Source organism: Orbicella franksi, chromosome 13 (genome assembly GCF_964199315.1).
Source record: "Orbicella franksi chromosome 13, jaOrbFran1.1, whole genome shotgun sequence".
Lineage (NCBI taxonomy): Eukaryota > Metazoa > Cnidaria > Anthozoa > Scleractinia > Merulinidae > Orbicella > Orbicella franksi.
Genome location: NC_138157.1, coordinates 15,863,521 through 15,878,014, shown reverse-complemented (window position 1 = coordinate 15,878,014; position 14,494 = coordinate 15,863,521). Strand labels below are relative to the sequence as shown.

Sequence of the window (14,494 nt, the reverse complement as noted above, 5' to 3'; positions counted from 1 at the left end):
CTCAGTTTTCTAATTAAGCAAACATTGAAAATCAAGGACAAAAACATAGAAAGCCAATGAAATGAAAAATAATGATGACTGAAGTGGAAAATTGAAGTTAACATAGAAAAGAAAAGAAATAGTTAGCATAGAGCAATAAATACAAACCAAACATACTCGATCCTGCTTGCTTTAAAACGTCCGTGAATAATTTGATCTTTTCATTTTAAGCTAAGGATAATGAAATAATTCCAAAAATTGAATAAGTTGATTTTAGTCTTCAAATGTAATTTTCCAGTTGAAATCTAAGGCGGCGTCCACAGTTTGCCGTTGAAATTTGAAAACGCGGATTTATTTCAATGGTTAGGCCTACCGTTCACACAAATCCGTTACGAAAACGGAGCTTTTCGAAAACGCTCTTCAAGCTGGAGGAATTTGAAAACAACGGCTTTTCGTTTTCGTGTGGACGAAAAACATTTTGAAAACGGAGCTCTTCGTAAACGTTGTAGTCGCTATAATCCTGTGATTTCTCTGACCGTGTTTTCCTCAAGCACGAATCCAAAATGACCGGTGATCGTTGCGTTTTTGAATTCCTCCGGCGCAGTGTGGACTGAAAACATTTGATGCGTTTTCAGAGTAAAACTTGCGTTTTCAAATTTCTTCGGCTTAGTGTGGATGGGACCTAAGTGCATTTCTCAGGGGAAATTTTGAATTTCCCACTTTTAATTACGATGAGAATACAAACCAATCAAATAACAGCACTGGAGTAGGCGGTGCGTGGTCACAAACGTTTGATAATTACAATTGCAAATTCTACATGTGGTGGAATATTCGTCGCGTTGTGTTCTTTGGCGACTACGGTTGTTGTCACTTCTCAAATTTTAGATAGCAGAAAGCTACTTCTACTGTCTCCCATTGCTTACGGAAATAAGCTTGTTTTGGTTTGATATTCACCGTTTGTTTGGAACTGTTACGCCACAGCAAATATGTGGAACAAGAGCTTTTCTACTGTCAAGTAAAGCTCGCGAGCACGTACTTCCGATAAGCAAAGACTTCGCTGCGTATTTTCTGCAATGTAGGTACGAACTGTACACGAAAGTAATGTTTTATTTTTGTAGAAAAAGTCGTACCAAATTTGTTAGAAAAGGTCATTCGACGTGAAACGTTCCTTAAGCCACGGAAGTATTTGAATTAAATCAGTGAGCTAGCAACTTCCCTTAGAACTAGCGTAGTTTGACCATGAGAGTTTGACAACTGTCATGTCTTCTTTATTATTCACATTACGGCTTTTTTGTGACTTCTTTGGGCGTTTTGTTCGTTTGACTTCATACGCTTCATACGTTCATGCGCCCGACAAATCTAATCCAGATTTCGTTGTTATTGTTAGTTTTACAAGCGACCCGGAACAAGGCTATGCAATATTCAATCTTTGCAGGTCTAATTTTCTAACCAGCCATTATTATTGATTACTGATGATGATAACATAGGGCACTTTAAATTTAGAACATTTCGTTATCTGATGATTGAGTAATGAAATGATATATCTGCAAAACGAGTAGGGTTGCATGAAAATCTACATGCTTACTGTGTAGATGAAAAGAACGAATTGCAAATGAGGCGTCAAAATTAAATGCTATTTTAACTTTCCGTTTCCAGGAGTGAGAAGCTGACGATAAAAAGACATGCACGTATCAACGGACTATCAATGTCAGAATATCCCGGGTAAGCTTAAACAAAAACCTTTTAAGTTCCAAGCCTAGAGTTTCAATTCTCATTACTGTTTGCTACATGTATAAATATCTTTCAATGATAGTTCTGAGACAACCGAGGCGTATCGAAAGACCCCCCCCCCCTCCCTACATGACTTATTACATGCCTGTACTTACTCTGATGATATTGTAATGCGGAGAACTTATATCTTGATCAGGCCGTAATTTATACTCAGTAATTTCAAGAATTACAAAATAGTGCAGTCGAGGAATAAATTTTCCAACTAAAAACGAGACTTCTCAGTTCTAATCATGATCAATCAGAACACGCCTAAACTGGTAGCGCACACTATTGAACAAATCAGTAAACGAATTAAAACTTTGCAACCGCCGAAAAGCGCGGGAAAAATCACGTGATACAATGTTTGTTTTGGGACAAGCACTTTTAAAAATATGTAAGCAACAACAAAAGGAGGCACACATACTTTTGAGGATCGAAAACTTCTCTAAAGGTCTGTACGAGTAAGAAACAAGTTACGACACAGGGTTATTGCATGACGGGAAAAGTGATTTGGCGGGGGTTTGACTGTAGCATACTTTGAGCTGTTTGGGTGCCATTTGAAACAAAGTTTTACGATGGCTGTTTCTCTTAAAAGATGGCATAATGTTTCAGTGGTTTGTTCGTTACTTATGCTGTTAATGCAATCTCTGTAGTCTGGTAGTTCTGTGCTGAAACTGCAGGAAGACTAGGAGTTGCTTTGCTGAGACGTATTATGGTGAGTAAGTTCATGGTTTTTAGTGCTATTATACAGCAGAGTTGTTAAATCTCCGTAGAATAGAACGAGACCCACAAAATTGTATGCATGATCAAGTATAAGGCTATACGGAAATCTTGCCGTAGTTTAGTAGTTTATTTCATTTAAGAAGCAGATTGCCCAAATTTGTTTTGAAAGATCAAACTGGACTTTGTTAGAATTTTCGTTGTCATGGAATCTGCTCAGAATGCTGTATTCATGAATGGGTGACCTTGGATGACCTTCAGTGGGCTGTGTTTACAATAGCCGCCATTTTGATTTACATTATTATGCAAATTAATTATCCGCACGATTTTTGACGAGAAAAACAAGCGTGTATTGACAATATTGAGATATTCTAGCTTGTTTGTTGGCGTTCTTTCAAAAAAAAATTTTCACGGCTATTTTAGATAATTCATTTGAAGTTGGTGATATAATTTTTGCGACGATTTTGTCAGATTGTAAATGAAGATTTGATAACTGCTCCTAATTCCCGCTTGTACGGCCATGAAAATACGATTTTCACGGAGATTTTTATTTATTTGGACATGCTGATTCTTTTTCCTTATCTCCAAACCGAAATCCACATGTACAGCTGCCGCGACCGAGGTCAACAGGCGTACATTTTTTCCACTCATTCTGTCTGAAAAATTATTCAGTTTTGATATCATTTTGAGATTGCATTCGTTTCACTCGTTGATTGCAGCAGAGGTTGAATGTGTGACCCCGTGAAAAGGTAATAGATAAGTGACATGGATTTTCTGTTTCTCTGTAGAGTTGCTCACTTGCTGGCCGAGGATTGTCATGGACTCTTACGGATTCACGGGGACAATGCCTACTGACATGACGAGGATAACCGAATCATACCTGTATGGTTTGTTCTCTGTGCTAGATTAGGTAAAGAAGCGCAGTTGGTATCGTTGCAAGCATTTGTAGAATATCTAAGACCTCAGTTTCCAAGACGTTCAATTTCTATATGTAGTTAAAAAATCAGGATGTTGGGACAAAAAATGATCAGAAAATCTTCAATTTGAGATGTGATACCAAATTCTCATAAGTGGCAATTTAAGAAATGTATCAAAGCTAGAAAGGAGAATTGAGTTTTCAAGTTTGGATCAAAAGAAACCTAAAGAATTGCATAGAATTGATATCGTCGGGAGGTCAAAATTATATTTCCATTTGATCACTTTGTGAGGGAATTTGAATCTATTGTCGTTTAGGGTGAGTTAGACTTGAAATGATTTGAAATCTTGTTTAAGTTCAGTTTCTCACCAAATTACTTAATTATCCAGTGGAATATGTTTCAACTGGAATCTTAAGACAAAGAAATTTTGAAATTTTATTGTTTTAGAGACTACTATTTCATGCGAAGTGATACGGGCAGTATTTTCCTTGCAACTGGTCTCGCGGCAATGTTGTGCTGTAAGTTGAAAAGTGTTATTGCACGTATTACCGCCTATGTTATATATTACAGCAATATGTTGCACCAAGGAGAACTCGCCGAGTGTCCTCTTCGCGCAACATGTTACCGCAACTTATATTATTAACACAGCTGGTAATGCGCGTGATAACACTTGTCAACTTACAACGCAAGATTATTGCGAGAGAAGTTGCAAGAAAAATTCTGGCTGCAATTTGTGTCTGGACAGTTTTCGTTTTACGATTTTAAATTTTCTGTCGAATGTTTGGTTTTGCTACTTAATGCGAGTAAGCCATTTTTTCATTTCAAATTGAGTCATTTTTGCCAGTAACGAATTTCGTATACAATTTTGTTAAAAATGATATGTTGTTTACGTTGAACTTTACAATTATTGCAGATGTTTTATACTTAATTTCTTGTATTCACATTTGTGTATTTTAAATATTGTTGTCGAGCTTTGTAATTAAAGATTTTGCCATAGCAGAAATGTAGTAAATAAATTTTACAACTTGTATATTAATTAACACTTTATTCAGTTGAAGAAATAAAGAAACCATTGTTATCAATAAATGAGTCTTGCTTTATTTGAAAGTAATGAATAAAAACAATGAAAATAAGAAAAAAATATTGCGCTTTTAAAAGGGGCCTAGAAACTAGTCGAAATGTAGGCTATCTCTTTTACCAGTTTTTGACTATGCAGGGTTGCCGACGCGGAAAAACGTTCTGCACTTTCAAACAGGGTCTAGTAATAAGTCAAAATAAAGGCTGGCTTTTGATGGGCTAAATCGGACTGCAAACTGCACAGATTTTTTTCCCGCCAAAAGACTTAGTTTATTTTTGACAAATTTCTAGACTCCATCTGAAAGCGCAGACCTTTTTTTCCCGCCAAAAGACTTAGTTTATTTTTGGCAAATTTCTAGACTCCATCTAAAAGCGCAGAATTTTTTGCCGCCAAAAGACTTAGTTTATTTTTGACAAATTTCTAGACTCCATCAAAAAGCGCAGACTTTTTTCCCAACTTGCTCCGCGACCACGAAAATTCCGTCTTAAACTGCGATCTTTTTTCCGCCAAAAGATTTCGTTTTTTGTGTGTGTCTGAGACCGCAAACGTTTTTCGCTGAAGGACTTAGACCCCTTTTTAAAGCGCGTGTCAACTGCTAGCCAAAAGAATTTATCCATGGAACTTTCACATTCTTTATTAATTGTGTTTGCGTGGATACGCAAAGAAAAAATTCAACGTAGAGAGCCCGGCAGCAGTTTCATTAAACAGCGTCTATAATGGCGATTTAACAGAGCGATGTCATTCTATCATTGCTGAAAATCAAAGAGAGAAGAAAAAAATTAGAGACATTAAAATAATAAATAATTACGAATACTGAATAATCATAACGCTATTGTACATGTAAACTGAAACCAAAGACTTAATTGCAAATTGATGCTCAGATAATCAACATAGAAATTCTGTCAAGAACATGTAGCGACCAAACCAGTTTGTAACTAATATACGCAAATCTACACAAATCTTGGGTGTCAAATTCACGCCGACCGAGACTAAAAAATGTGGCTTCCCAGAAGAGGCCAAGGCATAATTGAAAATTATCAGCGAACGAGACAATTGTGGTAAAATTAATGAAGAATAATTTCGGCCAGCTTTTCAGTAACTTGCCATAACCCTAACAGAATAACACTAGCAGTACGTATGGCTCTATTTTTAAAAATTATTTGGGTGTACGCAGTGGCGGATCTAGGGGATGGGCCTGGGGGCCCCCCCCCCTCCTTATTTTAGGTGAAAAAAGAAGAAATGACTGAAGGAGGAGAGCAACAAATGAATCAGTCATAGTCAACATTCCTTGGCGAAATTAAAATCATACAATTGTATCGCCGAAAACAGGTCAAAAACTGTCGCTAGCCATGCTCTTTGGGAGAAGGGGACATGGTTAGTTGTCTGAATTTCCCATGTGTAATAGTAGGCCGAAGCTTAATAAATAAATAAATAAATAAATAAACCAAATAACTTTGAACTTAGATTCCCCGTTTTTACGATGCGCCAGCGTTCTTATACATGGGAATGTTTTCGTGATCGGCGTAAACTGCTGCAAATTAAACGCAAACAATTTGAAAACACCTACCGCCAACAGTCAGCCGTCAGTTGAATGTAGTGTACAAGCTTCATGCGTTGTTTTAGAGTTTTGCACCTAATGAAAGAAACAACAACAAAAAAGAATGAGTCTTAAAGATTACATCATGATAAAATACAGTGAATTATCTCCACCAAAATCGATTTGATTCACTACTCACCTTAAGATCATCGCCACTACGTACATCACTGAATTGAGTTACCGCTTTTCGCCTCTTTATGTAACAAACCTAAAATATATACACAAGTATAAGCATAAAAGATAAGTATATTGAAAGCTCAAATCTAACAAAGCAGTTTCAAACCCCAAAGTGAGTAGTATCCAGTGGCGGATCTAGGGCAGGGGCCCGGGGGGCCCGCCCCTTCTCATTTTGGGTAAAAAGAGAGAGAAAGTCTCAGAAGGAAGAAAAGCCCGCAGGGCAAGAAAAACAAAACCGCTCCCCTCCACGCACCCCCCCCCCCCCCGCCTTCCCGCCTTAGCTCAAGTCTGGATCCGCCACTGGTATCTGTCAGATTTAGTCAAAGATCAGGAATCACAATACATGCAAGTCTTTTAAATACATCAAACTCTCGGGAATAAACTCCACTCTTCCCAAATGAATCGGTTTAGAAGTTATTTCTACTGAAATTGTACCAACTTAAGAACACTGAAACATCCTACGAAGACTTAACAGCAATATCAGTCAGAGAGAACTAGCTTCACTCGGACCTCAGAATTTAACACGTGTATCTTACCTTCGAGTCAGTTTATTCTGGATATATCAGTTGTTACGGTCACAGTATCCAGAATTCGCTTTTGAACATATCTGTCTTCCTTAAGTTACACCAGTCTTTTGTTTTACCAGCTTTGCGTAGCAAAGTTTCGCTTCTTACCAGACACAGAAACGAACGAAGAACGAAGCTTGGAGCAAGCAAGACTTGCAATGAATAATTATCTAATCAAGTGGGCGCTCTTTGAATTAAATTTGCAATTTAAATTTGTAAACAGTTTCGCACCAAAAGGAACAGCAAAAAAAAAAAAAAAAGAAAAGAAAGAAAGAAAACAGGAAAGTGACGTCACAATCATGACAAAACTAATCCACGTTCAGAGAAAGTGATAGATGAAAAAACTTTGCATGTCATAATAATAATAATAATAAAAATAATAATAATAACAATAACGACAATAATAATAATAATAATAATAATACTAATAATACTAATAATAATATCAGTCAAAATTCCCATTTTCCAGTATTTTATTTAAAAAAAGATATTTCAATCTTACTCATAGTAGCTCGGGGTAAATAATTACTTAAGTATAATTTCCAGAGGTGAATAACAAAACTAAAATTACTAGAATGAGAATCTGATACAGTAAACATGGCGGCTGGTTTTACATTGTAAGTGAACTGTTGTTTGTTCTGAAGAGATCAATGAGAATGACGAGAAATGATCTTCAAGGTCTCGAGAAAAAAGTTATTTCAAGACATGACAAAGCGTTTCAAATAGAGTGCGATGTAAAGTTCAGATAAGAGCAATTCTGTTTTGACAAGATCAGTGAGACTGACAGTTTCTCGTGAAGTCACAAAGGATCCATTTCGTTGAATTGTTTCTTTGTGCATTTTACTGCCTAAATTGACGTGTAAGTTCAGAATTACAGCAACTGTGTTAATAAACACCGACTGCTTGCGACTGCTTGCATAAGTACGTTGTTTTTAGATATGTGACCTGGACAAGCCAGTTCACGTGATTAATTTAACACCATTGAGGCGTTCCACATAAAAATATAACCTTATAATAGAGGCGCGTTACATGTACTGATTTCAAAACTTGAAAACAAAAAAACGCCTTTTCAAGAGGTGGTGGTAAACTATGGAATGAGATACTGTGCTCTCTGAGAGAACTACCAAAACAATTCATTCAAACTCAGAATCAAAAAATATATACTACTAAGCGTTCTCGAAGAGGAAGGTTCCTTTATTGAGCTACACACGATTAAATTATCAAAAGTAAATAAAAAAGAATCAAAAAAAAAATTAATTTACATATATATTTTCTAACTTATCTGATAACCCCTCACTTCTTTTTTTCATATTCTTTTCCCACCTTTCTATTTTATTTACATTTTCCTAATTTTTGATTGTAATCATTTTACCAATAAAAACTTTTGTCATTACATCTTGATAGACTGGCCGGCCTGGACTAGCACTAGCTATCCGCGGGCCAGTCGAACTCAAAAAAGTGTAAACAGTCCCATTTCGATATATTAAAGTTCAGTCGAAAATTATGTATAAAAGTCTAAAACAACAGACCTGAGCACGAGGCCCCGGGAAATAAACGCCACAAACTCTGTAGTTATTCCCCGGAGTCTCGTGCAGAGGTATTGATTGACTAAAGATTGAATGTAGTGGACCTTCCAAAATTGCCGAAATCAACAACTTACGGCTTATGATCATGGAGATAAACTGCATCAAAATTGTGGAGTTCTATACCAGACGAGTCTAGGAATATTCAAACTTCCATAACTTTCAAGAACAATTTGCAAGGACTATGTCCTCTTACTACTTAGTACTACATAATAACTTCATTTTACACTTTGTTAGCCCAAATATTGTGACCATCACTATTATGATTCGTGCTTGTATTTTGTCCTTCCTTTTTTGTGTCACATTTAAGGAAAGGAAAAGTACAACAGCTACAAGGAGGAAAAGAAAATTCATCTTAAATTCATCTATCAAGACCTCTTGATAGGATAATGACTGGGGGCATTGATGATAAAACTCAAAAACGCATTGTATGTGTAAGGAAAACGGGAGCAGATAGTATTTTGTAAAATAAAAATTAAAAAAACATCAAAAATAAGACCCTATATTTCTATAATAAAAAATACCGTTATTGTGCATACGTAACAGTTTCAGCAAACATTGTCCAGTAGCTCGATGTTGAACAAGAGTCTTTGGCACAAAATTACAATCATCGTAGCCATCAATTGGCATATAGAATCCGCTGTGATCCACCGCTGTCACACCGGACGCGTTGGCGAGCATTCCAATGTAGACATCGTCCATTCTATACCGCTTGATCACATCAAATAAAGGAACCAGGCACCCGACAACATCGTACGACATAACAAAGCCTGCACCACTACAGAAATCTGGATAGTGTGTGTGATTGTACTCTTGATAACTGACATTCCATTTCCCTTCTCGACGTACTATAGGATTGTGGTGCAGTTTTCCCATAAAAAGCCCTTGTTTAGGAGTTGATCCTCTCTGCAAGAATCCTATCAAATCTCTTGTGTTAACTAGCACGTCATCGTCTGTTTTCAATAGGAACGAAAACTCACAATATCTGGCTGCCCATTCGAAAGCCATCTGTATCTTCAAACTCTGGTTCCAGTAATCTTCAAAATAATAACCGCGGATTATGTCGCTGTAGTTCTTAGTTTCTGTTTTGACCAAATCCGAATGCGTTTGATTCGCCGTTTGAGCAATCAGAAAGTATGTCTTCCACTGGGGGGCAGACAGGTTATTATGAGCACCCCAAGTTTGACGAATTAAGTTTCTCCGTTCCAAATTTGCCGGTGCAGTCGAGACCAGGATAAGAAGGAAATAGCCTCGTTCACAAGCAGTCTTGGTAATCAAAGTAGTTTTGTGCTGCGGAGTTGTTTTCCAAGATTTACAATCGTGGCGAGGAATATAGCCGCTGGGAAATCTGGGAGGCGCGGTAGAGTGCGAAGACTTGACGAACACTCCAGTAATTAATGTAGTTATTAAAGCAGATGCTAGTATTCCGATGAGATGAAGTTCCCTTCTCGTGAGAAACATCATTTTCCATTGTAATAGCACTATACCGTATTTTATCTTGCGATGCATATTGAAAGTCTTCTACCACACGTAGTATGCCACACTTTTTATTTGGCAAGATACAACGTGCTTCTTCCAAGTGCAAGCTCCTGCTAAAAATGAATCAAATGTTAGATTGATTTAATCAAAGAAAGAGGGAAACAACTGGAAAATTACGTGGTAGTGAATGTACATGTATCATGTTTCACACCAAGGTTTCCACTTTCCTGACCTACAAAGGCGAACTGAATAGGCCATTTCGGAGTTGCCTTTTGTCTCAGTGTCAAAACGAGTCTTCGTGCGAAACCATTCATATGAAAATGTGTTCGCCCCACAGATTCATTTTCATGGAAATCAAACTAATTTTCATATGAGAGGTTTTGCAGGAGGATTCGTTTCGAAACAGAGGTGGAAGGTAACTCGGAAAATGGCCTATTCTTCGGTCAGATACATGCACACAGTTACATCGGAAACAAATAGGGTCATACATGTAAATGTATACGTCTGGTTATATACACGATGTATGTATAGACATGATTTTAAGAGTCACCAGGATTAGGAATTCCAAGTCGTGGTCGGGGAGCAGGGATGGCGCAGTGGTGAGAGCGCTCGCCTCCCACTAATGAGACCCGGCCCGGTGCATGCCATATCGGTGGGTTGAGCTTGTTGTTGGTTCTCGCCTTGCTCCGAGGGTTTTTCTCCGGATTTTCCGGTCTTCCTCCCTCCGAAAAAACCAACATTCCAAATCGACCAGAGGATAGAGGAACCGTATGAAACCCAGCTGCTAAGGTTGATGTGGCTCCCTCTCTAAATATAGTAATTTATTCTCTTTTATACCCCTCTCTTGTGACTCCGCCTTTTTTTTTTTGGCTACTTAACTACTTACTGTTCGTGTATCGATTATCTCTCTCAGGTCCACTCTCGGAGCGTTTGATGTCTTAGATTTGCACCGACATTTTTCATTTGCACTGTGAACTTAGTGCTAGTTTGGGCTTTAGCTTTAATCTCATTGTGCCGTTGTGTAGAGTCTAAGGATTTATGAAATCCCGGTTTACGCCTTTAGTTATCCAAGATTTTAAACGCTCAACTATTAACAAGACATGTAATAATACATTCCGTGTCTTGTACGTGCCATATAAAATCTTTACACTCTGCACAACGGCACATTAAGATTAAAGCTTAAGCCCAAACTAGCGGCTAGTTCACAGTGCAAATGAAAGTATCGATGGAAATCTAAAATATCAAACGCTCCGAGAGCAGACCGCAGAGAGATAATCACGTTAAAAGGGTACGTAGACTGGGAAGTAGAAATGTCCATTAAGACCAGATCAAGACCTCTTGATATGCATGATACGACAATGATTGCATGGAAACGTGTGAAAATTGTTCGAAATCTCCCGAAATCAAGAGATCTTATACTTTTTGGAAGATTTGGAAGACAAAAAAAATGCACTGAAATCGCTGGAGGCTTTCAGGCTTTTTGACTGAAACACCGTATATACATGTGGTCAACTTCGTAGTTCTTCTTACTGTACGTTCATCTAAATCATTCAACAAAGTTTAAGGTTACAGTATACCTTCAGGGGTGTCTCGCGCGCAAGCGATGTAGCGCGTGCAGTTTAAGCTGTAGATACCTAAATCCCTATATCAAATTAAAGCTTATGGAGCTGGCTATCAAACTATACCAAGAATTTTGAAAGAAAATGAATTGTCGAATTTTTCACGACCACTAAATGCGAGCGCCCGAATCACCTTTCAAAAGCTACAAGTCAAAGCGAATTTCGTTTTTCGCCAATTTAATTTTTTCCTCGGTTTCAGGGCCCAAAGCGCTCAAAAAACGTGTCTGCGTTTTGGCATATTCAATTGCAGTAAAAAGTTACAGAACATTTTCGAAATAGGATTAAAAAAATGTGGAGTGATCGTACAAAAATCGCTCTTGAAGAAAAAGTATTTCGTAATTAACAATTCCCAGACACGCTTTTGTAGTTTATATGTTAAACTAGCCACTGTCCAAATTTAAGAGCAATTGAACAAATTCCCTTTGAGTTATAACTCTTTAAAGTGTCTGCTTCAAGAGAAAAAATTTATTCGAGAAAACAGCGCTAAGAAAAATTTTCTGCTTCGCAAAAAAACTCCGCCACAAACGCCTTCAACTGGGTTCTCAGATAACTAAGCCAACCAGTGCAGGGAAAGTTTACTACCGTTAACCTCCTGGTGAAATTTACGCGCGAATCTCTAAAAAACTCTTGTTTTTCGCAATGAGCTCAAGGAACCGAAGGTAGAGAGATAATTTTTCTGTAGCTCGGTTTTTCTTGAAGCTCGTCTGGCAAAATGGGGAAGACTAAAAAGGATACGAACGTTAGAGTGGCTGAGCGAGGGAAACAAACAAAAGAAAGCGCCGAGAGCAACTGTGTGTGGGCAACTGTGCATGGATAATATTTCAAATGGTCTCAATGAGTCCGACGATTCGTCGATATCGGACTCATCAGAAGAGTCTCTGTCAGCATCCCTGTTATTGCTGTCAAGTTCCGAAATTTTTACAGAACCTTTCTTTTCTCTTACCACGAATATTTGCCCGCCTTATACGATAACTATAGCTTCGTCCGCGTGGCGAACTTTCGCTTCTTCACTCGTTGATATATTTTCATTCGTTCTTCGCTGTTTTCGCTTTTTCGAACCGGTCCATGGTTTAAACGTGGTCTATGTTTACTTATAACTTAATAGAGACATGCCTAATACCAAAAATAATGGGTAGTCAGAACAACAATGCTGATCAACTGAGTAGTCAATTCGTGACATCCATATAGGTAATTCCCGCGAAAATCGTCTCGGTTGATTGCATACGCGCCATAGGGCTGTCAATCAAGAGGTAAACTTTTGCTTCCGGTGAAAACATAAAACCGCCATTTCTCCGCCAATATTTAGCCTTTTTCAAAAAATTTTTTCAGAAATTAGAGATAATTCTTCGACCACTATTTTGACCCAAAAATCCAAATTTGAAGAAAATTGCCGACCCGAAGGTATACTGTAACCTTAAGTCAGAAATTTTTGATCATCTCGATCCCCTCATGGTTCCTAGCCTCTCATTCACCGGCCAGAGCTTTTCAAAGGAGATTTGATTGAAGCAGATGATAATCGAACTACTGCATTTCACAGCAAAATGCATGGCGGTCTGCTAGGAACGAGGTCAGGTGATATATTCTGCAGCTATCCACCGAATTGTTTTAGTATATATACACGAAATGATCTCAAAAACAGCCGATCTCCAGAAGGAAACCATTAAAAGTCGATTAAATTGACCTCTCTATTCATGCGTGGAAAACGTGCAAACGCAATGCATGCGCGAAACCAGGGCGCCAAATTAAACTATTTACAGAATCTTCAAACATGGCGAATCTAATTCATCTTCGATAAAATCTTGGTCACGGCCTAGCAAAATGGTCCTTTAACACCGTTCACATCAGCAATCTACATCGGAAGTCCGCTTGCAACGCATTTTCACCGTTCATTCAAAGTTTTGAAGTTCACTTGAAACGAAAATTGAAAGATGAGCAGTTGGGGAGGGACCATCTAAAATACCATCTCTGCAGGACTGTGGTGAAATGAAAACTGGATATTTCTTTGTACGAAGACGTTCTTCTAGATATTTGTGGGGATGCTTTGTTGAATAGCACTTGATGCTCCTTCGAATGAACCCGCGGTATTCATTTCAGTCCACACCGAGCGAAGAAAGACTTGGCGGTCAGGTTTGCTTTATAGAAACTGCTCAAACGTCGAACGTTGGTAAGTCTTTTTTTTCCTTTCAAAACTTTCAAGCCAAAGTTCGTAGCCCTCTTGGTATTTTCTGATACAGCACTGGCCTTCTTATCTACTTACATAAACGCAGGATTTCCGATTCATAAACACTGCGAAACGCGAGTTTATGCCGGCCATTTTGTTTGTGCTTGGATCACGCATTATTCACTCGGTAGGGAGTGAATAAGTGAATAATACTCAATTGGCCAATCAGATTGCTTTAAACACCAAGATCACTGAGTATGTATATACTAATTACAGTTGTAAGGTAAAGAAGAAAGGATCATTATAGAGGCTGAGAGAAAAAAAAGACCTCGGACAAGTGATCATATTAAAGGTGAGCCAATGTCGGTAACGAAGTCAAACAACAGGTGTCCGTAATAATGCAACGAGTGATTCCACTCTGGTATATTGGCGACTGAATAGGAGTAGGAAGAAGCTTTTATTCAATTCGGTTTTCGTGGAAACATGAAGAAAAGCAATTTTAAAATGCCAAATAAGCTTACATCGATTGAAAACATTTTTCTTCAGCCTGATCATGCAGTCGCTACTTAATGAATACTGATAACTTACATAAATTCTGCATGACTTCAAAACTACATCTAGTTGGTAAGCTAATGACCAGTTTCTACAGTAATATAAAACTTCATCAAAAGAAGAGCTTTTACATGAAGACCAAATGTATGTCTTATATCGACTTTGTTCGTACATAAATGTTAAGTTGTTAAACGTTATCAAGAATGCTGCAGTGTACTTTCAATCAACCTTAATAATAGGGTCCATGCAAAAACCTGTCTGTTCCAAAATACCTCTCCTAAATCAATTATATTAAT

General features: G+C 37.8%; 1 protein-coding gene and 2 long non-coding RNA genes across 5 annotated transcripts in view; 1 reads left to right on the top strand and 2 right to left on the bottom strand.

Annotated features, from left to right (window-relative positions):
* Positions 1–329: 329 nt before the first annotated feature.
* On the top strand, positions 330–4,322 carry LOC145465809 (uncharacterized). The gene is made up of 4 exons (XR_014041705.1): positions 330–1,054; positions 1,636–1,701; positions 2,403–2,464; positions 3,258–4,322. It is a non-coding gene; the product is annotated as an uncharacterized LOC145465809 (long non-coding RNA).
* Positions 4,323–4,452: 130 nt separating this feature from the next.
* LOC145465807 (uncharacterized) lies at positions 4,453–7,024 on the bottom strand. 2 transcript variants are annotated; one of them, XR_014041704.1, is made up of 5 exons: positions 6,775–7,015; positions 6,201–6,269; positions 6,032–6,097; positions 4,797–5,216; positions 4,453–4,727 (listed from the first exon to the last, which is right to left on the bottom strand). It is a non-coding gene; the product is annotated as an uncharacterized LOC145465807 (long non-coding RNA). The 2 variants fall into 2 exon arrangements; XR_014041703.1 differs by having other exon boundaries at positions 4,453–5,216; positions 6,775–7,024.
* A 243-nt stretch (positions 7,025–7,267) lies between these two features.
* Positions 7,268–14,494, bottom strand: part of LOC145465306 (beta-1,3-galactosyltransferase 5-like) — a 14,365-nt gene continuing 7,138 nt past the window's right edge. For both annotated transcript variants that reach the window (XM_081449081.1, XM_081449082.1), the window contains one exon: positions 7,268–9,979. In XM_081449081.1, coding sequence (XP_081305207.1) covers positions 8,874–9,896 — 1,023 coding nt within the window. In that variant the 5' untranslated portion in view covers positions 9,897–9,979 and the 3' untranslated portion in view covers positions 7,268–8,873. The remainder of the gene's footprint in view (positions 9,980–14,494) is intronic.